This window comes from Hemitrygon akajei, chromosome 14, assembly GCF_048418815.1.
Source record: "Hemitrygon akajei chromosome 14, sHemAka1.3, whole genome shotgun sequence".
Classification (NCBI taxonomy): domain Eukaryota; kingdom Metazoa; phylum Chordata; class Chondrichthyes; order Myliobatiformes; family Dasyatidae; genus Hemitrygon; species Hemitrygon akajei.
The window spans coordinates 58,893,096-58,920,762 of NC_133137.1; the positions used below are offsets into that span (position 1 = coordinate 58,893,096).

Genomic DNA, 27,667 nt, shown 5'->3' on the forward strand with positions numbered 1-27,667 from the left:
TCCTACCATTTACATTCTGCCTTCAAGATGTACACTCAGTGGCCACTATATTAGGTTACACTCACCTTCTTGTAAGCTTGAACCATTCTGGCCGCTCTACTCTTCTGACTCTCATTAACAAGGTGTATTCACTCTCACATTGTTGCTGATGGGATGATCTGTTTTTCACACCATTCTCTGTAAACTCTAGAGACTGTTGTGCATGAAATCCCCAGGAAATCAGCAGTCTCTGAGATACTCACACCACGCCGTCTAGCATGAGCAATCACTCTGTGGTCAAAGTCCCTAAAATCACATTTCTTCCCCATGCTGATGTTTGGTATGAACAACAATTGAGCTTCTTGACCATGCCTTCATGATTAGATATTGGCATTCACAAGCAGGTGTATTGGTGCACTCAGTATGTGGCCACTGAGTGTATAATGGCTATACACAAGATCTTGATGCTTCATATTAAGAAAAAATAACATCCAGTGGTTCTGTGTGCTTATCACTTCCTGTCCCTCAAAAGAGAACGAATTAGTCTCTAATATACATGCATAAAGATATATTCACTGCAATATAAATGCAGTGGTGGTAAAACTCTTGAAAAGCATATCCTGTAGCAAATACAGAGTGGTTGTAAAAGGCCAGTGTTACAGAGGTACAGAGATAGTGGAAGATGAATTAAGGGAATGATCGGCTTTTAGAGGAAGCTGCTCATGTCTACCCTAAGGCTGCTAACCCTAGTGTAGCATTTAACACATATAAATCAGCCACACTGAACAGTTCACTTGCCTCCCTTTATCAGGGTTACCCAACCTGGGGTCTTTGGACCCCTTGGTTAATGATAGGGGCCCATGGCATAAAAAAAGTTGGGAGCCCCTGCTAGATAGTGGCGTAATATGGTACAATAATGACTGATATACATAGAGTTCTTCAGTCAGCTATTATTTATGGAGCCAAATCAATGGTACTGATAAATGAGATCATGGTTAGAGTTTATTTTATAACAGATTCAGCTATTACGATGTGCATATGTCTGTGGATCAACAGCCCGGGAAGTAATCCAAGCAGGGCCAGTTCCAAATAACGATAAGGGTGTCTCTCAATGCCCAGTATTCTGTGAGAGATGGGTTAATAATGATTGCTTGTCCTTCTCAGGATTGAAAAGCAGAGTGCTTGCCGCTATAGTCATCAATGATACCTTGACACTGATGCAGGTCTATCAGGATTAGTCAATGTTGTGTCACCCTTCATCCCATCAAGCCCACAACACTTATCAACCGCATATTTACACTAATCCAATGTAATCCCATTTTTTATCCGGCTAACATTGGGACAAATGAAATAAAATGAAATGAAATAGACTTTGCACATCCTGCACATCACTCCAGCTGCAATTCCTCACAGCTGCCTCTGTCACTGTCAGGATCATTTTGTGGTACACACAGAAATTTACACTCCGAGTGGGGAATACCAGAACACTATGTTCAAAGAAGAAATTGTGGGTCAAAAATATATAGACCAAACAATATACCAAGCAGTAAGTGTAGAGAAACTTATCACTGTGACTAACATTAAATTATCACTGTATCTGATTGTAATTCTTTTCATTTGTGTATAATAGAAAGTGCAAGCTGTCTCAAACTGAAATAATGTTCCCTTCAGTGGAAGTAATGAGCTGGTTGTTCTATGATTATAAACATTTCTGATGGGCATTAACAGTGGCCAATTGCACATGATTCATTAAAGTTACATGACTCATGACTCTGAGATTAGAGAGGCTGATTAAAGCAACATTTGTAAACTGATAGCTATCCAATCATTGGTAGGTCAGTGAATGAATTATAACCACCTACACAGATGACTACACTGAGGATCTGACTGTCACCCGATGTTGATTGTTTCCTTTGTAGTATAAATGAGTCAGATGTATAAGAGCACTTCAGATACCACTTAATGGGGTGTTTGTGTAAAGTAATTTGACTCTCATGGGTAATTAGAGGAATGCAGGTAGCATAGCATAGATGGATAATTGTCCTTGAAATTGTGTGGAGCAATTGAAGATTTTAGCTATTTGACTCTGAAGGAAGCTCACCTTGCACAAACTTGCTTTCATGCCAAGAGTTTCCAATTTGATTCACTTCCTGCTTGATTTTATTGGTTCATGGGTTGGTAGGTGTGTCAGTTGAGGAAGGATAAAGCAGGCTGGGCCTCTACTCTCTAGAGTTTAGAAGAAAGAGCACCAATCTCATTGAAATATGCCATTCTCAGTTCGGAGGTGCAACATTTCATATTCCATTTGGATAGCCTTCAACCTGATGGCATGAACATCAATTTCTCCAACCTGGTAATTTCTCCCATCCTCCTCGTTTTCTCTTTTTCCATTCTGAATTCTACCCCTTTTCTTCTCACCTACCAATCACCTGCCACTGGGACTCCTCCTTCTTCCCTTTCTCCCATGGTGCACTCTCATCTCCTATCACATTCCTTCTTCTTCAGCCTTTTACCTTTTCCACCTTTCACCTCCCAGCTTTTCACATCATTTCCCCCCAATCACCCGCACACCTTCCTCTCACCTGGTCTCAACTATCACCTGCCAGCTTCTACTCATGCTTATTCTGGCTGCTCCCCCTTCCTTGTCAGTGCTGATGAAGAGTCTCATCCCAAAATGTTGACTACTTATTCCCCTCCATTGATGCTGCCCATAGACTACATTCTTCTACATAGACTAAGGAAGCTTTTGAGTACATTCAGAACAGTGAGTGATAAACTTTGAGGTAACAAGGAAAAGAAATGGGGTTCATGCAGGGAACTGATGCCTGTGTAAAAGAGCAGACTTGATCAGCAAGCATGGGGGGTGGAATACAAATACTGTTGCTGAAGTTTTTATGATTGTGGGTGGACAGGGGGTAACAGCTTAATAAAACTATGCCTCACAACTCTAGCGATTCAGGTTCAATCTTGAGTCCTAGTGCTGTCTGTTTGAGTTCGTACATTCTCCTCATGACTGCATAGTTTTCCTTGGAGTGATCTAGTTTTGTTCCACAGCCCAAAGACGTATGGTTTGATAGGTTAGTTCACCACAGTAAATTGCCCCTTCATATGTTGATGAGTGGTAGAATCTGGGGGGAAACTTACAGGAGTACATAGTGAACAACAGGTTTGTGTTGGATTAGTGTAAATGGAGGGTTAATGGTTGGTGCAGAATGGTGGGTTTCAGTGCTGTATGACTATGAGATGAGATGATTGTCTGGTCTTTCCTTTCTTGATCTACTGTTCCTTCCTTTACCAAGATATCCCTTAGTGGATGTATTTTTCCCCATTGAAATCCTGTGCATTATTCCCTTTATTTTTGTGGTGACTCCTTGGAATTCTGTCCTACATTCACCTGATTCAGTCCTGAATGTCGGAGATCACAAAAGGTTTTCATCTTTCTGTGCAAATTCTGCAGAGGTTGCTCTTAATCAACAGTTTCAAAAACCACAGCACACAGCAATTTTCTGCTTTCCTATACAAAGTCATATAGCACAAATTAACAAATAGCTTTTTCTACCCTATTGCTACTGTCAATGTACTGGACGAAACATAGTCCATATATAGCAAAAACTATTTATATAGAGACTAATTTTGTAAAAAAAAACATACAAGTCTCATTCCCTCAGTGAATATTTTCATCTCCCATTTTAACATTCATTGAAATATTATTTTACTTCATTTCAAAAACAAATGATGCAAGCTCTCATCCTGAACCTCACTAGTTCCTCTATCCTCCACATTGTATCTAAGCAGCTGGTTTAGTTGGCAAGGAGCTCTGTAAGGGATGAAGTAGGTTGCATCTGTCAAGTGTTGAACCTGTTCTATTTGGTGTGGTTGCAAATCTGTCTGCAAGCCAGTGATTTTTTTCCAAAATAGGGACAAGAGTGGAGCAGTATAGGAAAACTGTAGACCATTGCCTGAAACTGATTGGCCTGTAGTGAATGGTTTCTTAAAGTTTCATTCACAGGAGTGTGGAAAGAAGATAACATTTTAGTCTGTTACTTTAGATCTGTGAGGCTGTTTATTAAAACCTCCTCCCACTCTGATGTTCGTAACTGTTGGTGAAGGTGTATTATCCTGTCAAAAAACAGTTTGGAAATGCATGAAAATTTATTTTCTGCAGCAGTCAGTGCAAGGTTTTTGTCTTGAGTATTCTGATAAACTAAATTCAAATAATTAAATTATGACATTATATTGAACCGTCAGGGTTATTTATCCCTTCAGCATAAAAACATTGAGAGTTGCCTTTTAAAGGAAATATACCATTGTCGAAGTGTCAATAAAAAAAGTTTTATGAAGGAAGATAAAGACCAGAAGCGCTGCGTCTTAAAATCTGTTGCTGATATGTACAGATTTTGGCATTCTGATTAAGGGTCTATTCCTCATTGGTTATACTACAGACCTCTCAACAGTCAGCAGGGATTAAAGGAACAATTTTGTAAGCAATTTGCAGAAGATAAAAGTATTATGGTTATAATGGTGAAGGATTTTAACTTCCCTATTTTGAGCCTTAGTACAAAGGCTCAAAGAGGGCAGAGTTTAAGTACATTGAAGAATATTTTTAAGATAATATGAAAAGAGTCCATCTAGACAGGACCAATTCTTAACTAAGAAAATGAAGCTCAGAAGGTGGTGGGAGTGTTGTTGAGGGAATAGTTCAGGAACAATGACCATAATTTTATAAGCTTCAAGGTAGTTACAGAAAAGAATGTTTGGTCCTTAAGAAAATTCATAATTAGGGGCAAGGGTGATTCCAGCAGCATAAGAGAGGACCTGGTAGATCTAGAGTGGGAGCAGATGCCTGTAGGTAAAACAACAGCTTTTAAAAGAATTAGCAAGTGTACAGGTAAGGGTAAATGGAAACTATAGCAAGATTACAGAACCTCAGATGACAAAGGGTATTGAAGATTTTATCAGGAAAAGAGTAAGGATATACAGCTTGTAAAGGCACATACTGTAGGTCTGAGGGAGGCTCTTGAGGAATAGGAGGAGAATAGTACAGAGCATAAGAAAGAAATAAGGAGGGCAATAAGGCGTCTTGAAATATAATTAGCAAATTAGATTAACAAGAATCCCAAGGCATTCATTCATATATCAAGAGTAAGAGAGGGGCCAGGAAATAGTAGGTTTCCTTCATGACCAAAGGACTTATGTAAGGAATGTGGGTGAGGTCTGAAATAAAGACTTTTCATCTTCAATTCATCAAGGAGAAGGAGATGGAAGATAATGAGTTTAGGGTGGGGTTTGTGGATAATCTGGAGCAAGTCAGTATTAAAAAGAAAGAGGTATTAGATGTCATTGGACACATAAGGGCTTATAGATTTCCAGGACTGGATGAGATCTGTTCCATTTACCATGGGAACCAGTGGAGGAGATAGTTGTGGCTTTGACAGAAATGTTTACGTGTATATTAGCCACAACTGAGGCAACAGCAGAATAGCTGATATTTAAGAAGAATGGCAGGGATAAGCCAGATAACCTCACTCCAGTTTGTCTTTTGCCAGTACTAAAGAAAATATCAGAGAAGAAACTTAGGGGTATGTTTTATGTACATCTGGAAAGATGGGGTAATCAAGGATAGTCATATGGCTTTGGGAGGCTGAAATCCATTCTCACTAATTTGACAGTTTTTTGCAATGTGATTAAAAAGATTAATGAAGACAAGGCAGTGGATCTTGTCTATATGAACTTCAAGTAAGGCTATTACTTATCTTTTCCTTTCCCTCCCTGATCTTTATCCTATAAGGATCTCACATCCTAAAAGGATTGCAAACTTTGAAGCTGGTTCTGGGAGATCGTTATGCAGCACAAGCTTGTCTCTAGAGTTCAGGTGGTGACCAGTGGGGTACCGCAAGGCTCAGTGCTGGGACCCCAGTTGTTTACAATATATATTAATGATTTAGACGAGGGAATTAAATGCAGCATCTCCAAGTTTGCGGATGACACGAAGCTGGACGGTGGTGTTAGCTGTGAGGAGGATGCAGGGTGACTTGGATAGGTTAGGTGAGCGGGCAAATTCATGGCAGATGCAATTTAATGTGGATAAATGTGAGATTATCCACTTTGGTTGCAAGAACAGGAAAACAGATTATTATCTGAACGGTGGCCAATTAGGAAAAGGGGAGATGCAACGAGACCTGGGTGTCATTGTACCCCATTGTGTCATTGAAGGTGGGCATGCAGGTACAGCAGGCGGTGAAAAAGGCAAATGGTATGTTGGCATTCATAGCAAAAGGATTTGAGTACAGGAGCAGGGAGGTTCTACTGCAGTTGTACAAGGCCTTGGTGAGACCGCACCTAGAATATTGTGTGCAGTTTTGGTCCCCTAATCTGAGGAAAGACATTCTTGCCATAGAGGGAGTACAGAGAAGGTTCACCAGATTGATTCCTGGGATGGCAGGACTTTCATATTAAGAAAGACTGGATCGACTAGGCTTATACTCACTGGAATTTAGAAGATTGAGGGGGGATCTTATTGCAACGTATAAAATTCTAAAGGGATTGGACAGGCTAGATGCAGGAAGATTGTTTCCGATGTTGGGGAAGTCCGGAACGAGGGGTCACAGTTTAAGGATAAAGGGGAAGCCTTTTGGGACTGAGATGAGGAAAAAGTTCTTCGCACAGAGAGTGATGAATCTGTGGAATTCTCTGCCACAGGAAACAGTTGAGGCCAGTTCATTGGCTATATTTAAGAGGAAATTAGATATGACCCTCGTGGCTAAAGGGGGTATGGAGAGAAAGCAGCTACAGGGTTCTGAGTTGGATGATCAGCCATGATCATACTGAATGGCGGTGCAGGCTTGAAGGGCCAAATGGCCTACTCCTGCACCTATTTTCTATGTTTCTATGACCAGTGGTTGAGCCAAGAGACAGATGCAGCTCTCTAACGGAATCTATACTTGCTGGACTTGTATAATTCAGAGTGTGTGCATGGAAATCCAGGCCTGCAGTTTATTGAATGAGCATGATTATTTCCACTTGCAGCACCAGACAAAGTTAGCATGGTTTGGTCCAAACAAGTGGATTACCGTACCTCAAGGTCATGTTACCCCAAACATCAAACTGATAATGATAATCATAGAAACAACTTGTTTGAAACAAAGGGTAAACTGCTGACATAAAGGGAAGAAAATACACTAAGAGATACAACAAACTCCTACCTTGAAAGCAGAAGTGCCAGTGACTCCAAAGGGTTTTCCGAAAAGCTCCATCTCTTAAGGATTGCATAGATCTCAGGCAGAGAAACTGAGTCCCTGCTGAGCCCACAGCCCAGTAAGAGAGGAAGAAAGCAGTTTGTGCTGTTACAGAATGAACGTTTTGCCCAGAGCAAGTTTTTCTCATTTTCTTCCATCCTGTAAAACACAAAGTGAGGTTCAAAATATTCAGATATTGAGCTTCAAAAGAGGACTAATTTTCCACTACTGGTAAACTTCAAGTTAGGTATGAGAAGTGAAAACTTTTCTCTGACAATATAACTCAGTCTTAATCATTCTTCTGTATAAGCTGTGGCTGTATTTTATTTTTTTTCTCTCAGATGTTCTCCCTATTACCTCCACACTTAAACTTCCCAAATCAAGCTCAATTAATATCAAAATCTTAGTGCATTTTTCTTTCTGGGATATGGCATAATAACATTGTTTATGGCATGGAATTGATAACTTGCTGGAAATATCTGACAAGGGATTTGGGAATTGCTTTGTAATCAGCAGAAGAAGCAAGAAGGCTTGAGTTAAGACTCAGTATTGAGAGATAAGTGTTATAGCACACAGTGCTGGGAAGACCATAGAAAGAAAGGATGCATTCTTCATCTAAGACCAAAGTAATAGTGCATTAAAAAGCGTGGACAATTATTGAGAAACAATCCTCGATTTTGCACATTTTTTTCAAAAAGTGATCTTTTTAAAGAGTGAAATGTAAAAAAGATGCCAACTCTAATGGGATCCCACACCAGCCATATTGTCCTCTCTCAACTACACTGCGCTTTCTGCAAGGACCACTCTGTACATGACTCCCTTCATACATTCTCACCCATCCCTCCCCATCTCCTGTCACTTCCCCTTGCAATTATAGGAAGTTCAACTCTTGCCATTACTCATCCTCTCTCAGCACCATCCAGGGACCTAAACAAACCTTCCTGGTGAGGCAGAGATTCACACGGACCTCCCCTATCTATTGCATTCGGAGCTCGTGATATGGCCTCCTCCATACTGGTGAGACCAAGCATGGATTTGGCAACTCTTATGGAGTGCCTGCACTCTGTCTGCAATGGCCATCTTGACCTTCATTTGCATTTCACTTAGCTCCTCTTCCTAGTCACACACCACCCTATCTGTCCTTGGCCTTCCCCACTGCCACGGAGGGGCCAAATGCAAGCAGTACCTCATATTCCACTTGGGTAGCCTATAGCCCACTGGTATGAACATTGAGTTTTCTAATTTCAGGTAACTCACTGCCCCATTTTCCCCACTCCAGTCCACTGTGGTGCTCTCTCCCTTTGTTCAGCATTTCCATCCCTCTGCCCCTCCCTACCAAGACTCACTCGATCTGCCCATCACTCAAGTTATCCATTTCTTCCCCATTGGTTCTGCTTTCCTATTCCCTTCCTCATCTAGTTTCAATTGCTGAACATTCCTCTTTCATCCAGTTCCATCTATCACCTCCAGTGTCTACCTTTCCCTCTAGCTTGTACACTGTGGTTATCCTTCCTCTGTATTTTCATTTTGACTCAGAATGCTTTCACTCCTCAGCAGCTGCTTGACCCCTTTACTTGTAGCAGTCTGCTTTAATTTTTCCAGATTCTAGCGTCTGCAGCGTTCTGGGTCTCCATGATTTCTAGGTTTGCTCATCAAAGTTCAGGAAATAAACTGAATGCTTCCTGGTAGGAATTAGCTTGTGCCCCTATTGTAACTACATTGAGTGATGGAACACCCAGTGAAACTTTTTTTTTGGAGAACTTGGACTATGTTGTTCATGGAACTGTTCGGCAGCATAGTCACCTCCAGATTGAAGTTCAGTCAGAGTGGCGATGGTGGGATGTGGGTGTGGGTGCTATTGCTTTAGTGCAGAGCCACTGTGGGGAGCCTGAAAGAGGAAGCTGTTATTGACTTACTGATAGGGCAAAGAGTCACGCAACATAGAGGCAAGTCTTTTGGACCACTGCAGTATCTCTCTCTATAGTAATCCCGTGCCTGCATTAATTCCACTTCCCTCTGTGCCTTGCTGATTAAAGTACCTGTCCAGATGCCTCTTAAATTTTGTTGCCACCACCACCTCCTTATGCAGCTCAATAGCCACTCTTTGTTTGAAAAAGTTACCTTTCAGATCCCGTTTGAACCAGATCCCTCTCACATTAAACTTATTTCCTGTTGTTGTGGACACCCTTGTCATGGGAAAGTTTCTGGCAATCTAGCTTATTTATGACTCTCATGATTTTATAAACCTCTATCCTGTCATCTCTTAGCTCCTAGCATTATCTCCTATATCACTAATATACAGTGTATGACAAGTGACAGAACTCAGCACTGATCCTTCTGCATACCACTAGTCGTGGGCCTTCAGTCTGAAAAATAACCTTCCACTACCACCCCTTGCTTCCTTCCACTAAGCCAGCTTCACACAGCTGGCCAGCGAACTCTGAATCCCATGTGCTCAGACCATCTGGACCAGCCTACCATGCAAGATCATGTCAAAGGCCCTATTGGGATGATGTGTCCCAGGAGACAGTTGCACTGGGACACCAGGCTGCCCTAAAGATGGTCACAACCAGGAATGGATGGTCCAAGTTTCTCCACACTGTTAATAAAGGAGGATGACATCAACCTTTTCTTCCCGATGTAAATCAAGGGAGGTGGGGAAGGTCGAATCACTCCCAGAAAGTGTGGAGGAGAATTTCTACAATGATAGAAAATTACTCTGAAACAGCCGTATTACTCTGGAGAATAAAATCAATTTTAATTATAACTTTTGAAAGAAACAATAATACATAATTGGATCACTATATACAGGTCAACTGATGCCTACCTATCATGAAACCACATGTCCCATCACTATTCAGGGCTGGGTTCACCTGCTGGACTTCCCAGCATGGTGAAATCTAACCTGAAAATCAGCGGATTCAAATACTGATATTCATCTGGACACAAGCATGGCTGCCTGTTATAAAGAAAGAAGAAATTTCTGAATATGTTCGGGTGAGTCTATGCTCTGATAGAATGACAGGATAGACACATCCTATCCCTCCTTGAGGCCCTCCATTGGCCGAGGTTGACCACAGATGTTGTGTTCTAGCTGACTATGTGATATACAAGCCAGTACACGAGACAGGGCTATACAACATGGAGAGCAAGCTATTGCCCACTCAGCCCCTCCCCCTATCCATGCAGCTGATGGACCCAACCAAATGGTAGAGACTGATACAGTCCATAGAAAGGCATTGTCTTACTGTAATGAAGAAAATTCTGACAGGAATTGAAAAGTTATATACTTCGTTCAGCTTGGAAAGTCTTGGGCTAAGGAGCATAATCTCAGGATAAGATTGAAATAAAGAGAAATGTATTGATGATTCTCCAAGGGATTATGAAAACCAGTTGCTGACTTCTCATGAGGATGAAATCAAAAAGCTTTTGGGTGCCAAGTGATTTAAAAGGCCTATCAGGACCTACCAGTGATGTGGACTTAATGTGAAGGATCGTCAGTGGGCTTGCTGATTGGAGGAGAGAATTCAGGGATCAATACTCTTCCATTTCTCACGTTCCACGGTTGGAACATTTTGCTAAAATTAAACACACCTTGAATCCACCCTGTGGAGTGATGTTTTGAATATTTAGCCCTGAGTTCTCCAAGTGAGGTGATTACAGGATCAGACTGTTGGACAGAACGTGAACAATTTTAGCCCTGCCATTGAGTGCTGGTCAAACATATGGAGCTGGTATATCTTACCTCTGAGATGGACTGTGAGCTAAAATTTGGAGCAAAAGCTGCTCTTAATTATTTGGAGGCATTGGCAAGCACATCACAAATAATATTATAAGTTACAGCCCAGTAGCTCTGATTTAAGTTACATAATACTGACGACGGTGTGCAGGTTTAATTTGAATTATAGTGCCCAGAATTATGATTACAGAGTGTCCAAATACATATTTGCTAAGACATATGATGATGATTTTCACTACCCTGCATCCTTTCTTTCATCAAATACTGATTAACTGGTATTTGATATGGGCAATATTTTATTTCCCAATTACCTTCCTTGACATATCAGCCCACATCTAACAACTTCGTGTGGCAATTACTGTCCACATTTCTTGGCTTAGACTTCTATTCCAGCAATCCTTGTGAAGTTCTTCATTTATGTTGCATGACTTAAATAAATCTTTTGTAACCTCCCAGGTTGGGTAAAAACCTGTCCATTACCTCATCTTTGCCCACCGCCATTATTTCTGCTGTAATTTTATTGATTCTGCTGTGCATGTTTGCAAAAGTTTTGTCATCTTATCTGAGATCATGAAATTCCATTACTTTTGTGGTATAGTTACTGATTTAACAAAAAATATTCTAAGCTCTTTGCTCATATATTTTTAAAATCAAGATTTTATTGCCTGTCCTTTATCTATAAAACCTTCATAGAAAAGATTTTTTTTTCTAATTTTAAGTCCATGTATCTCTCTCTGTTCTCAGCACTCTCAGTGTCCTTTAACATTCAATGTCTGAAAGAGCATCACAGCAATCATGTCATGGTTAAGCTATTCAATTCAGTTTCCAAACTTATACCAAGAAGGGTGTTCCTCACACATGGGAAGGACTTACAAAAGAAAGGAATGTTTTTGTTGGATATCTGCAAACTGTTTTCTGGACACTTCATCAAGATCATTGACATACTGGTTGCACGTTGCAGGAACAGGCCGAGAAAACTTGACTCGTTGAGTATCTGGGAAATCTATCTGCGAATAAAATGAGTTGGACATAGTTTGCTGTCACAGTTTTCCTAAATCAATAGCAAATAGTCTTTAAATTGAAAGCTAACAAAAATAGATCAGAAAAATAAATTACTAGGTGTTCAAATGTGTGCAGAACTATCAGTCATTTTAGTTATTTGTTGCTTGAAGCACTTAAAGATAAATAAAGGGAAGTGGAGGCTGAATTACACAACAGTGGCCTCTTTCTCCTTTAAAATTTCCATGTTTCTGCTTTATGTACCTATTCTTTTAATTCTTCTTTCCCAATAATCCAATAACTCCACATTTGAGCACACGTACAGGGAATGCTGCTACTCGACAGCAGCATCCATCATTAAGGACCCCCAGCATCCAGGCGGTGCTCTCTTCTCCTGGCTGACATTGGGAAGGAGATACAAGAGCCTTAGATCTCACACCACCAGGTTCAGGAGCGGGTATTACCCTTCAGCCATCAGGCTCCTGAACCAGCGTGGACAACTTCACTCACCTCCACTCTGAAGTGATTCCGTAACCTGTGGACTGGTTTTCAAGGACTCTACAGCTTATGTTCTCAGTATTATCTATTTTTAAGATTTTCAGTTTGTCTTTTGTACATTGATGTTGTTTGTCAGTTGTGGTTTGTGTGTAGTTTTTTATTCATTCTATTGTATTTCTCTGTCCTACTGTGAATGGCTCAAGAAAACAAATCTCATGGTTGTATATAGTGGCATGTACTTTGGTAATAAGTTAACTTTGAACTTTGGCTATCTTTATGAATACTGGAATCAACATCACATCAGTTTTTGATAACACTGTATTTTAAACTCCTCTCATCTGGTGCTATGTTTAAGAGTGCAGACAATAGTTTCTGATTTATGAATCAATGGAACTAACAAACCTATCTCTGCCTTAGCTATTCTTTCTATGATTCTGTGTATCTTAAATTTTTAACAGGTCTCCAAGTTTGAAGGCATATCTCTGAGAATATATTATCTTTTCCTTTAAGTCAGCTGCCTAATTTCCAGTTTGTGGTTATAATTACAATCCCAGTGAAAGACCAAAGGAACAGTTACGTACACTGCTGGAACACAGACACACACACACACTCACTCTCTCTCTCCCTCTCTTTCTCTCCATTACACCTGCTAGTTGAATCATGGGCTACGTCTCCCATCATGTTGAAAAGTCCACTGATTACAATGTGCCCTTGTGCTCCCTTCATTAAACTTTGAGAGCATAGCCAAGATATTGAATTGTTTCGCAAATTGGAATTGCAATGTCTTTGCTGAATAGGAATTTAACGACAGAAGTGTTCTCAATCCAACCAACTTCATTAACATTTGAACAGAACCAGCTGGTTGCTAGTTAATTAATTTATTGTAGGTGTGTTGCTACAAAACTCACCACTTATTCACATGTGTGAGGCACCAGGCTATATTTGCATTTCTGTCTTCAGCTCGCATTAACTGCTTGCTGGGTATAGTTTTTACAGGTGCAATCTCCCCTCTTGTACTGAAGCCTTGATTGTATGTGTAGATTAATGAAGGGTCAATGCCACAACGTAGGACAAGATAATGAATCCCACATTGAAGCTCCTGGTATTTTGAATGCTGAGATTAGAAACTCTAATTGCCATTTCCATCTGTTATGTTCAGAAATCCCTCACCTACTTCAAGAATTAACCCACAAATTAAGTAGGTATTTCAGCATGACATAACACATAACTTTAGTCCATCACCAGGAATTTACCTTATTTTTTAAAATATTATTTTTGCACTTATTCTTTTACAATGGATGAAAACAATAATTATAATAAGCAAGACTGATTAAGAGATTCCTGGAGAAAGAAACTTACTCACCTGTTGGCACAATGCATGACAATTCCTGTTATCTATCACTGTCTCAGCCATATTCTGATTCACAATGGATTAACATTGATGTTAAAATTGAAATTTTCAGTCAACATCACATTAAGTAAAGAAGTAACTCCAGTTAAGCTATGACTCAATAACAAAATAGGACAAAAGAGCATATGACAGGGAAAATTTCCTCACCACAGAGTCAAAGACATGGAAGCAAATTCTTCATACCAGTGAGTCCATCACCCAGTTACACTCATTTGATTTTATTCTCTCCACACTCCTCCTATATTTTAACCACTCTCCTTCATACAGTTCACAGCGGCTAATTAAGCTAATCAACTTGCACGGTTCTGGAAGAGGGGTGGAAACTGGAGCACCCTGAGGAAACCCGGGAGGTCACAGGGAGAACATACAAACTCCACACAGAGAACACCAGAAGTCACGATCGAACCTGGCTTACTGGGGCTGTGAGGCAGCATCTTTACTTGCTGCAGTACCATGCTGTCTGTCCGGTGTTTACATCTAGACTCACCCACATGGCATTCGGTGGAAAAGACAGATGAAACAAGCTGCCAGAGGAAGCAGTCGTGGCAGGTATATTTACAACATTGAAAAACGTTGTTGTCAGGATAGCACTGGTGTACATTGGTGACTCTCTGTGGGCTGCAGGAAATTGTACCAGTTTTCCTCTTAAATATACTCCTTTCCAACTACTTTCACTGCAATCAGAAGCTTGTAAGTTTCCTCTTAACAACGGAGTACGAAACTACTTCAATGATTTTCAGATCTCACGTTCGACGGTTAGATACGAAGCAATTAAACACGGTGCCTTTAAGGGTCAACGCTATGGCCCTGGCCGAAACTGTGGCAGGAGAGGTGAGTTTCGAACCAGGCTGAAGTGCGGGGGGTGGTATAAGGCCTCCTTTTGTGGGCATCTTGTTGGTGAATGTGCAGTCGCTTGAAAAAAAGGTTGACTATTTCAGGGCAAGGCTGTTGTATCAGAGGCTGATGAGGCTAATGCCTCTTGTTTGTTACATTGAGGCTTGGTTAGCAGCGAACAAGCCAGGCGCAGCTATCCGACCAGAAGGTTCTACAATTTTCAGAATGGATTGAACCTCTAATTCTGGTAAGGAAAGAGGCAGTGGCGTATACTTTTTAGTCAAGTTTTGTTGACGCATGGAGGTTTGGGTTATGTCAACTTCTTATTCACCTGACTCAGAACAACTAATGATTAAATGTAGAACATTCCACTTGCTTCAAGAGTTCTCGTCCGTGATCTGGTAATATGCAGTTTATATACCACCAGTGGCTGACTATAAGCAAGCACTTGTGAAACCGCGTGATGCTGTCTGTGAACAAGAAACAGCACATCCAGATGCATTTCAAATTATAGTCGGCAACATTAACCAGGCCTGTTTGAAGAAAACCCTGCCCAATTATCACCAGTGCATAACCTGTTGCACCAGAGGTCCCAGCACACTAGACCACTGCTACACTACGATAAGGAATGTATATCACTGCTCTACTCTCTGTATACACGTGACTGTGTGGCTAAGCATAGCTCAAACACCATCTACAAGTTTGCTGATGATACAACCATTGTTGGTAGAATCTCAGTGGAGACGAGAGGGCGTACAGGAGTGAGTTATTCCGACTAGTAGAGTGGTGCCACAACAACCACCTGGCACTCAACGTCAGTAAGATGAAAGAGCTGATTGTGGACTTCAGGACGGATAAGATGAAGGAGCACATGCCAGTCCTCATAGAGAGATCAGAAGTGGAGAGAGTGAGCAACTTCAAGTTCCTGGGTGTCAAGATCTCTGAGGATCTAATCTGGTCCCAACATATTGATGCAGTCATAAAGAAGGCAAGACAGCAGCTATACTTTACTAGGAGTTTGAAGAGATTTGGCATGTCAACAAATACACTCAAAAACTTCTATAGTTGTACCATGGAGAGCATTCTGACAGGCTGCATCACTGTCTGGTATGGAGGGGCTACTGCACAGGACTGAAAGAAGCTGCAGAAGGTTGTAAATCTAATCAGCTCCATCTTGGGCACTAGCCTACAAAGTACCCAGGAAATCTTTAGTAAGCAGTGTCTCAGACAGGTAGCATCTATTATTAAGGACCTCCAGCACCCAGGGCATGCACTTTTCTCACTGTTATCATCAGGTAAGAGGTACAGAAGCCTGAAGGCACACACTCAGCGATTCAGGAACAGCTTCTTACCCTCTGAATGGACTTTGAAGCTTTGGACACTACCTCACTTTTTTTAATATGCAGTATTTCTGTTTTTGCACATTTTTAAAATAATCTATTCAATATACGTAATTGATTTATTTGTTTATTTACTATGTTTTATTTTATTTATTATTATTCTTTTTCTGCCTGCTTTCATTATGTATTTCATTGAACTGCTGCTGCTAAATTAACAAATTTCACGTCACATGCCAGTGATAATAAATCTGATTCTGTTTCTGATAACGTTCCTTCCTGAGGCCACATTTTGGCAAGTTGGATCATTTGTCTGTACCCATGTTATCTGCAAACAGACAGGGCCCAAAGAGCAAGGGTCCAGAGATCAAGACAACTAAGAGGAGGACACAGGAGGCTGAGGAACGGTTACAGGATTGCCTTGAGTCAGTGGACTAGGCCGTGTTCAAGAACTCATCTGAATGACTACACCAGGGTCATTTGAGACTTTAGTAGAACAGCAGTGGATGAGTGTGCCCACAAGAAATCATTCAGGGTTTTCCCCAATCAGAAGCCCTGGATGAACAATGAAATCCAAAAACTGCTGAGAGTCAGTGGAGAGGCATTCAAGTCTGGAGGTCAAGAATATTACAAAGGGTGCAGGTATGATCTCTCAGGCGAATTAGAGATTCTGGACTAGACTGGAATCAACGAGGGATGCTTGACAGGTGTGGCAAGCTTTAAATGCCATTGCCTCCTACAAAGTTAAATCTTGCAACATAGGGGACAGCAGAGCTTCGCTTCCTGATGAGCTCAATGCCTTCTATGTTTGCTTTGACCACCAGAACAGGGAGGAAGCATCGTGCATCCCCCTGTCTCCCAATGATCCTTTGGTCTCAGTATCTGAAGATGACGTGTAGGCTGCCTTTGAGAGAGTGAACCCAAGGAAAGCACCTGGTCCAGATGGAGGACCTGGCTGAGTACTGAAGACCTGTGCTGACCAACTGGCTGGTGTGTTCATGGATATCTTCAACCTCTCGCTTTGGCAGTGTGTGGTACCCACCTACGTCAAGTAGCCTTCAATCATACCGGTGCCCAAGAAGAGTGTGGTGACCTGCCTAAATGACTGTTGCCTAGTGGCACTTCATCCACAGTGATGAAGTGTTTTCAGAGGCTAGTGTTGAAGCATATCAGTTTCTGTCTGAATGGCGACTTGCATCTGCTCCAATTTGCCTACTGAAGCAACAGGTCTATAGCAGATGCTATCTTGTGGGCTCTTCACACAACTATGGAACATCTGAACAGCAGAGATGCATATATCAGGATGCTCTTTATCGATTAGAGCTTGGCATTTAACACCATCTTCCCCTCAAAACGAATCAGTAAACTCAATACCCTCTTGTCTAATTGGGTCCTGGATTTTCTTACTTGTAGACTGCAGTCAGTTCAGATTGGCAAAAACACGTCCTCCACAATCTCCATCAGCACAGGAGGACTGCCTGGATATGTACTTAGCCACCTTCTCTACTCGCTATACACCTATGACTGTGTGGCTAAGTACAGTTCCAACACCGTATACAAGTTATCTGATGTCACCACTGTTGTGGGCTGTATCAAAGCTGGTGATGAACCAGCATACAGGAGGGAGATTGAAAACTTGGCGAGTGTTGTAATAACAACAACTTCTCACTCAATGTCATATAAGACCAAGGAACTGATTGTGGACTTCAGGAGAGGGAAACCAGAGGTCCATGAGCCAGTAATCATCGGAGGATCAGGGGTGGGGAGGGTCAGTAACTTTAAATTCCTGGTTGTCACTATCTCAGAGGACCTATCCTGAACCCATAATATAAATATTAATGTGAGGAAAGCACAACAGAGCCTCTATATCCTCAGGAGTCTTCAGAAATTTGGCATGTCATCAAAAACCTTGGCAAACTTCTATAGATGTGTAGTGGAAAGTGTGCCGACTGGCTGCATTACTGCCTGGTATGGGAACACCAATGGCTTTCAGTGGAAAATCCTACAAAACGTAGTGGATTTGGCGCAGTTACTGCCCTTGAACCATCAGGCTCTCAAACAAATGGGGATAGCTATACTCATTTAAGGACTCTGTTATATTGTTAGTTCATGCTCATTATTTATTGCTATTTATTTATAACTGGCATTTGCTCAGTTTGTTTACAGTTTGTAGTTCATCATGTTTACAGTTATTGTTCAATAGATTTGCTAAGGATGCTTGCAAAAAAAGAATCTCAGGGTTATATGTGGTGACATGTATGTACCCTGATAATACATTTTTCTTTGAACTTTGAACTAAAGGTTCTTGGCAACACACATGACATAGTGGAAAAACTCAGCATGTGAGGCAGCATCTATGGAGGGGAATAAGTAGTCCACACTTTCAACAGGACAGGAAAGGAAGGGGGTAGAAGCCTGAATAAGGTGTGGGGAGGGGGAGGAGTATAGACTGGCATGTGAAACGTTGATTGTTTATTCCTCTCCATGGATGCTGGCTGACCCACTGAGTTCTGCCAGCATTTTGTGTATGTGTTGCACTGGATTTTCACTATCTTCAGAATCTCTTGAGTGTATACTTTGACATGGATATGAAAGGTTTAGAGGGATGTGGGCCAGACGCTGGCAAATGGGATTAGCTTAGATGGGGACCTTGCTCAGCATGAACCAGTTGGGCTGAAGATCCTGCTTCCATGCTGGCTCCATGACATCACCCCAGCAACATTCAATCCATGTGGAAAATTGACATAAACTATAGAGAATCAAACATTTGTGGCTCTGCTTAATTCGTTATGGAAGGACAGCCTGCTCACACCCATTTTATACTCCTGGTGAGTTGAGTTGTACCCAATATTTAAGGAGACAGTATACAGGAGTTAGTATAACATAAAGAGGCTGTGTGTGTGCAGTTTGGGAATGACTTTGCGCCTCTGTGGAAAGGTGATTCAAATGAATAATATGGACTTCATCAATTGCCTTTCATGTTGGATTCAAATGGAAAAACTGATTAACTGCAGGTACCAGATTAACAAGAAATTCAAATAGAATGTGGGGTAAATAAAAAGGTTTTGATGTAGGATGGATTACCAGTGGTCAGTATGATTCAATGGGACAAAGGGCCTGTTCTCTTGGTGTACCACTATAACGCCATAAAATTGATAGGAAAAATGGCATCAAGGTGCTCCTTCTACAAGCCTCAGGCTGAGCCGAGACGCTGCTGTGTTTTCCTACAATAAGTGGCCGAACGTTACTACCCTGAGTACTTTCCACCATCTCCCCTCTAGAAATAATGAGATACAGGTTGCTTATGATTTAGCAGATTTGGAGAACTGAACAGCTTTCTTCTGTTCTTTACAAAATGAGTCTGCACCAACATTTATATTCAGAGTATTGGGCTAATTTGGGAGTATATTGAAAACGTTCCAGAATAATCTGCATTTTCATTCAGACTCTTCCAGGATTGCATGGGACATCACCAGTGTCTTAGAACAGGGGTTCCCAACCTTTTTGATACCATGAGCAATACCATGAATCGAGGGGTCCAGGTTGGACCGCTGTTTTAGAAGGAAATGTGTGGATAATCTGTGCAGTTCTTCAGGAGTACCAAAACTGAATGGAGCAACACAGGGGTCTAAGCTTTCATTCTCATTCACTTGGTGCCAATATCTATCTGATCCTTTGTGGTTTGGTTGTTATGCATCTGAAGCACTTGTCCCCATGGCAGTCTGTTGGAGTTGTTGATTTATTCTTGATTGTTGGACAGAATGTCACAGATGTCCATTCTCTTGCTACTCCAGCAATTATTCCCGATGACAGACCTTTTCCACTGAGTTAGATGTTGCCAGGAGGTCCACTATGTTATTGGTCCTGGGAGGATTGATAAACTGAGCCAACATATTGACAATTTTCAATGATCCAAAACCAAACTCGAGCGCATCCAGTTTTGGCTTCTGGATATAGGCTTCTGCTCAATTGCCTTCAACAGTGCTAGATGTTAATGAATTGCTATAGCAGCACGATATTCAATTATCTCATCGCTGAGTATTTAATGAAACGGCCTCTCAGCAATTTGGCTGATCATCAATCAATCAATGCAGTCGACATTTCACAACATTCAAAATATGGAACAGCTCAAATACATCATGATTATTATTTAATCATTTAAGAGCACTTCTGCTCTACCCATTCCTCTGAAATGCAGTCATAACTGAGAGTACAAAGGAAGCCTCAGTGATCCCATTGTGACAAGGCCCTTTTCAACTCTAGTAGCCTAGCAACGTTGCATTATATTATCTGGCAATGTTACAGCATGATGTTTTATTATACCTGATGCAATACTGCTTACCTGTAAGATTAATGTGTCTGCATGGCTGGCGTTAGGTTGGACAAGACACAACAGTTTCGTGCTATGGACCAATACTCTGTTTGGAAAAGAGGAATATGTCATCTTCAGGACGCACACCACACGTATGAGAGCCATCTTTTACTTTGTGTGTTGCAATTTAACTTGGCAATATGCAATATAGCTGCTGAGACTTACATTGTAAATTTTCTTTCTGTTGAAGGCAGGGGGCAAATTCAGTAAGGCTTTAAGCCAGTAGTGTATTCTCACCAGAGAATGAGTCAGAGATATGAAACACTTTCATGTGACTTATAAATCCTGGAACTCTGACTCATGCATTGAAGCCCCAGTTGAGACTCAGTGCTAGCACAGGCTGGGAATTTGCTTCTCTTTGGCAGAAATTTCATTTACAACCTTAAATTGGGCTTTCAAACAAAATTATTGCAATGAGTCACAGAATCATAGAAAGCTACAGCACTGAAACAGGCTCCTTTAGCTCACCTAATCCATGCCAAACAATTTTTAACTGTCTAGTCCCATCAACCTACACATGGACCATAGCTCACTATACCCCTGCCATCCGTGTGCCTATCCAAGCTTCTTTTAAACATTGCAATCGAGCTTGCATGCACCACTTGGACTAGCAACTTGTTCCACACTCTCACAACCTTCTGAGTGAAGAAGTATCCTCTCATGTTTCTCTTAAACTTTTCACCTTTCACGCTTAACCCATGACTTCCAGTTGTAGTCTCACCCAACCTCAGTGGAAAAAGCCTGCTTGCACTTACCCTATCTATATCCCTCATAGTTTTGTATACCTCTATCAAATCTTCCCTCAATTTTCTATGTTCAAGGAATAAATTCCTAACCTATTCAACCTTCTCTTATATTTTGGGTCCTCCAGTCCAGGCAACATCTTGTAAAATTTCTCTGTACTTTTTCAACCTTATTTACATCTTTCCTGTAGGTAGGTGACCAAAACTGCACACAATGCTCCAAATTGGGCTTCACCAATGTCTTATACAACTTCAACATAACATTCCATCTCCTGTACTCAAAACTTTGGCTTATGAAGGCCAATATGCCAAAAGCTTTCTTTATGACCCTGTCTACCTGTGCTTTCACTTTCACATGAATCATGGACCTTGATTCCCAGAACTCTTTGTTCCACCACACTCCTCAGTGCCCTACCAACCACTGTGTATGTCCTACCATGGTCGGTCCTACCAATGTGCAACACCTCACAGTTTTCTGCATTAAATTCCATCTGCCATTTCTCAGCCCATTTTTCCAGCTAGTCCAGATCCCAGTGCAAGCTCAGATAGTCTTCCTCACTGTCCACTAAACCTCCAGTCTTGGTTTTATCCACAATATTCTTGATCCAGTTAACCACATTATCATCCAGATCATTGATATAGATGACAAACAATAAAGAAGGCAACACTGATTCCTATGGAACACAACTAATCGCAGGCCTCCAGTCAGAGAGGCAACCATCTACAACCACTCTCTGGCTTCTCCCACAATACCAATGTCTAAACCAATTTACTCTTCTCGAATGCCAAGCAACTGAATCTTCTTGACCAGCCTCCAATGTGGGACCTTGTCAAATGCCTTGCTAAGCTCCATGTAGACAACCTTTACTGCCATGCCTTCATCAACTTTCCCAGTAACTTCCTTGAAAAACTCTATAAGATTGGTTAGACATGACCTACCACACACAAATCCATGCTGACTATCCTTAATCAGTCCACGTCCATCAAAATACTCATATATCTGGTCTGTTGGAATACGTTCCAATAACTTTCACATTACTGATCTCAGACTCACCGACCTATAATTTCCTGGTTTATATTTAGAGCCTTTGCTAAACAGTGGAACAACACTAGCTATCCTCCAATCATCTGGTACCTCACCTGTCGCTAAGGATGATTTAAATATATCCGCTAAGGTCCCTGCAATTTCTGCACTTGCCTCCCACAAGGTCTGAGGGAATACCTTGTCAGGCCCTGGGGAATTATCCACCCCAATTTGCCTCAAGAAAGCAAACACTTTCTCCCCTGTAATCTGTATATGGACCATGACCTTTGTGCCTCACCTCTATAGATTCTGTGTCTGTCTCCCAAATAAATACAAATGCAAAAAATTCCATTTAAGATCTCCCCCATTTCCTTTGGCTCCGTGCATGGATTACAATTCTGATCTTCCACACGGCCAATTTTGTCCCTTGCAGATCTGTATAATCCCTTAGGAAATTTCCTTCACCTTGTTTGCTAGGGTAACCTCACGCCTTTTGTTTGCCTTCATGAACTCTTTCTAAAGCATTTTCTTGCATTTCTTGTACTTCATAAGCAACTGATTTGTTCCTACCTGCCCATACCTCCAACGCACCTCCTTTTTTTCTTGGCCAGGGACTCAATATCTCTTGAAAACCAAGGTTTCTCAAACCTGTTGTCTTTACCTTTTATTCTGACAGGACATACATGCTTTGTACTCTCAAAACATCTCTTTGAAGGGCTCCTAATTTAGAATTTCAACCTGCAGACCGGCGCATATTTCATATTCGTTTTGAAACTAATGGCATTTTGATCATTAGATGCAACCTGTTCCCTACACAAACTTTTGTCATTTACCCAGTCTCATTCCCTAAAAGGAAATCAAGATTCGCTCACTCTTTCGTTGGAACTTCTATGTCCTGATTAAGAAAACTTTCCTGAACATACTTGACAAACTCTATCTAGACCTAGGGAGCATTTCTTGCAACAGTCTGCAGTCTCTCTACAGATTTGTTCCCCTAAATCCCACGGACTGTTGGGTGGTCTATAATATAGCCCAATTAATATGATCATACCTTTCTTATTCCTCAGTTGCACCCAAACAGTCTCATTAGATGAGTTCTCCAGACTGAGCTTTACCATGACATTTCTTTCTTGTTAGTGATTGGTGGGTGGGTGATATGTTACTTTCTGTGAGAGGAAGGAGTTGGCGATTTGGGGTCTGATGTTCTTCTAGGTCTGAATGATCTGTTAGTTTTTTGAGTGTGAGAGAGGAGGTTGGGGGTTTTGATGCTATTGTCACTGTTCTTTTCTGTGAGGGAGGGGGTTGTGGGTTTAATGTTATTGTCTCTGTTTTTTTTGTGAGGGAAGGGGTTAGGGATTTGATGTTATTGTTGTTTTTTGTGAGGGAGGGGTTCTGGGGTTTGATGTTATTGTTGCAGTTTTTTTTGTGAAGGAGGGGGTTGGGGGTTTGCGGTTTTTGATGTTTTCCATGTGGGCGATCTGTTAGTTTCTTGCATGGGGGGGGAGGTGGGGGTTTTGTTTCTTTTTCTTTTTTGTTCTGACTGGGGGGTCGATGTCTTTTCTTTCAACAACCCCCATGGTCTTTCTTTATTCCATGGCTATCTGGAGAAGATGAATATCAGAGTTGTATTGTACATGCATACTTTGACATTAAAAATGAACCTTTGAACCTTTAGTAATGCCACCCCTCCCTCCCCCTTTAATCCTTTCCACTCTGTTGCATCTAAAACCACAGATCCTCAAAATACTGAGCTGCCAGTCCTGCCCCTCCTGCAACCAAGTCCCACTAATGGCTACAATGTCATAATTCTGTGTGTTGATCCATGCGCTGAGCTTATCTGTCTTTCCTCCAATACTTCTTACACTGAAATATACACAGCTCAGAACATTAGTTGCACCATGCATAGTCTTTTGATTCCTGACATTGTCTGACAGTTTAGCAACATCTGACTTCACAACCTCTCCACTATCTGTTTTGGCACTCTGGTTCCCATCCCCCTGAAACTCTAGTTTAATCCCCACTCCACATGCAGAATGAGCAAACCGCTAGGCTATTAGTCCCCCTGCAGTTCAAGTGCAAAAATCCTCTTCCATACAGAATCCACCTTTCCTGGAAGAGTGCCCAATCATCCAAAAATCTGATACCTTCCCTACTACACCAACTCCTGAGCCACATGTTAAACTGTATGATCTTCCTATTTCTGGACTCACTAACACATGGGATGGATAGAAATTCTGAGATCACAACCCTGGAGGTCCTGTCCTTTAACTTAACACCTAACTCCCTGAACTCACTTTGCAGAACCTCATCACTCTTCCTCCCTATATCATTGGTACCTGCATGGACCATGACCTCTGGCTGCTCACCTTCCCACTTAAGAACGCTGAGGATTCGATCTGAGATGTCCTGGAGCCTGGCACCCGGGAGGCAACATACCATCCGGGAATCTTGTTCTCGTTGACAGACCTCCTTTCCATTTCTCTAACTAACAAATCCCCTATCACCATAGCTCTCTTCTTCTCTCCACTTCCCTTCTGACTCACAGAGCCAGACTCAGTGCCAGAGATCTGATCACTGACACTGTTCACCCCTCCAATATTATCCAACGTGATATACCTGTTGTGAGGAGGATGGCCACAGGAGTACTCTGCACTGACGGTTTAAACTCCTTCCCCTTCCTGACTGTCACCCAGTCTCCTGTTCCCTGCACTCTGGTGTAACTACCTCTATGTATGTCCTATCTATCACCCCCTTAACCTTCTGAATGACCTGGAGTTCATCCAGTTCCAGCTCAAAATCCTTTATACGGATTGTTAGAAGCTGCAGCTGGATGCACTTCTTGTAATGTCTGGGAACAACCAAGAGGACATTTTCTGTTTTTAATTGTGGATGGAAACTCATTAAATCATTTGAAAGAGAGTCAGATAATTACTTGGAAAGGAAGACATTAAAGGGTCATAGGGCTTCTATCCATACATATAAACATTGAGATTACTTAAATATGGACGATGCAATAAATGATATTACATTACTGAGACATGGTGGTAGTGAAAATAATTAACTGTGAAGCAATTAAATCAAGTACAAGTAATTACTTTGGCAAAGACTAATATCTCAGGCAAAAAAATGGAGGTTCATTCTGGAACATCTTTATGGTATTAAATATGGAGAAACAATTTACTGAGCAGCACACAAAATAAATCACAGCATTCAATAGTCATTTTTGACAGAAGCATAATTACACAAAGTTGTGAAAGGGAAGGAGATCTGAGGTGGGAAAGGATCTGAGTGTACCTCGCAGAAAACTCTCTGACAATGTGAAATAAGATTCAGACTAACTAGGAAGGCTATAATGATATTCAACTGTTTTCTTGCAGTCATCAGTAATCCACAGTGCATGGCAAGAGATGCATCACCCTTAGCCATTGTTAACTTACTGCTGAGAGCTGTAGACAGCCATGGATGCTCTTGCTAAGGTTTCAACGTTTTTGGAGAACTTGCTGTTGTCAGAATGGTTGCCAGTGGCTATACGATATCCATGCAATACCAGACTGAGTGTTGCCTCACAGGGCAATTTCCGAATCTCGATGGGCATGCATATTCTGAAATGGAAACAGCACCTTGTTTAACCGAAAACAGAAAATAATTCTTGGGCAACACAGAAGGATACAGCAGCATCATAGGAGGAAAGAATCGTTGATGGTTTGGGCTGAAGTCCTCCAATAGGGCTGAGAGCAGAGAGGCAAGATGGCCACCATAGACCGAAGAAGGGGAGTGGCAAAAAAGAACGTCGAGGGGATGGGGGACGAGAAAGGGTGAAAGATGATAGGCAGATAGGGCAAGTGAACGGGAATGGAGTTGGGAGACTCTGGCAGCTGAATGATAGACAGACGTAGACAAAGAGAAAGAGGAAAAAGAAAGAAAACAGCAAGATGGGAGGAGGGGAGTGTGAAGGCCAGAGATGCTGCTGGAGGGAGATAAACAGGGACACCAGTGCTGGATTCTGATAAGTGAAGAAGGTGAGACTGGAAGAGGAGAAAGGAAAGATGGAACCAGATGAGAGGTTGGGGAAGACCTGTGTGATGTTGGTGCATGGAGGAGAGGGAAGTGGACATAGATGGGTGAATGGGGGACTGGGGAGAGGGTGGAAAGGAGGATAAAAATGACAGGACTGGACGATCAGAAGAAAGGGAGTTGGAAAGGGGGTGGTGAGAGGTGGAAATAAAAGCAGGTGATTGATACCTGAGATTTGAAAACTGAGTATTCAGGCCATTGGTTTTTATACCACCCAGACAGAAGTAAGGTGTTGCTCTCCCGGTTTGCATTGAGCTTCATCCTGGACAGGTCAGTGTTCGAAAGGAGAGGAGAGGTGAAATGGTCTGCAACCAGATGCTTGGGATGGCCATTGCAGACTGAGCACGCAGTACTGTGCGAAAGTCTATAGCTGGGGTGGCGAAGAATTTTGTGCAGAACTGGGAAGGGAGCAGGGAGAGGGAAGCATGGTTGGGAAAAGGAGAAGGGATACGAGAGGGAGTGGGAAGTACCAGAGAGGCATTCTGTATTGATCACTGACTTTGGTATCTCAGGGCTGGGTGTGCCTACGCCATGCCACCCCTCCACCCTGGCACTCCTTCTCTGCCACCTGACCTGCACCACTCCCACAGCACTCCACCCTCACTGCCCCACCATGTTTTGCTCCCACAGATTGACAAACTCGCTCTCCGCTCCAGATTGATAAATACAGTACTGTGCAAAAGTCTTAGGCACCGTAGCTATACATATGTGGAACGGCTACTGAATCTATGCTTGGTCTTGCCGATGTAGAGGAGGCAACATTGAGAACACTGAATGAAGCAGACAAGGATGGAGGAGATGCATGTGAATCTTTGCCTCCCTTGAAGAGCTATTTAGGTCCTGGATAGTAGTGAGAGAAGAGGTATAAGGACAAGTATTACATCTACTGTGAGGGCAGAGGTAAGTGCTAAAGGTAAGTGAAGGATGGGCAGAGAGTGATAAGTAGAGCAGGGTTTTGCAAAGGGAGTTATTCCTAGGGAAGACGAAAAGGAGTGGGAGGAGAAGATATGGCTGGCGATTGGATCATGTTGTAGTTAACAGAAAAATAAGGGGTGGTGTGCAGGGTATAGTGGGTCATTGGGAGAAGGTAAAGCGCAGGGGAACTTACCTCTGTTCTATCTGGGAGAAGGCAGTGTGAGAGCAGAAGTATGAGAAACAGAGGAGATCTGAAATAGGACTGTATCAAACACAGCAGAAGGGAAGCCAGCAATCTTGAAAAAGGAGGCCATCTTGGAAGAGAAAGCCTCAATCAGGGAGCAGAAATGGGAAAGTCGGAGGAGTTGAGAGAAAGGAATCACATCCACACGAGAGACAGGATAGGAAGCAGAGTCATCTTTGTAGCTATGGGAGTTGGTTGGTTCAAAGTAAATTTCAGTGGATAGTTTGTCTCCTAAGTTGGAGTCAGTGAGACTAGAAAAATGG

General features: G+C 41.8%; 1 protein-coding gene across 5 annotated transcripts in view; it reads right to left on the bottom strand.

Annotated features, from left to right (window-relative positions):
- The window catches only part of LOC140738611 (phosphatidylinositol 3-kinase C2 domain-containing subunit gamma-like), a 261,872-nt gene that overhangs the window by 131,912 nt on the left and 102,293 nt on the right, over positions 1 to 27,667 (bottom strand). For all 5 annotated transcript variants that reach the window (XM_073066155.1, XM_073066156.1, XM_073066158.1 and 2 more), the window contains 4 exons: positions 25,609 to 25,773; positions 20,375 to 20,450; positions 11,827 to 11,960; positions 7,182 to 7,373 (listed from right to left, as the gene is read on the bottom strand). In XM_073066155.1, the coding sequence (XP_072922256.1) occupies positions 7,182 to 7,373; positions 11,827 to 11,960; positions 20,375 to 20,450; positions 25,609 to 25,773 (567 nt within the window). The remainder of the gene's footprint in view (positions 1 to 7,181; positions 7,374 to 11,826; positions 11,961 to 20,374; positions 20,451 to 25,608; positions 25,774 to 27,667) is intronic.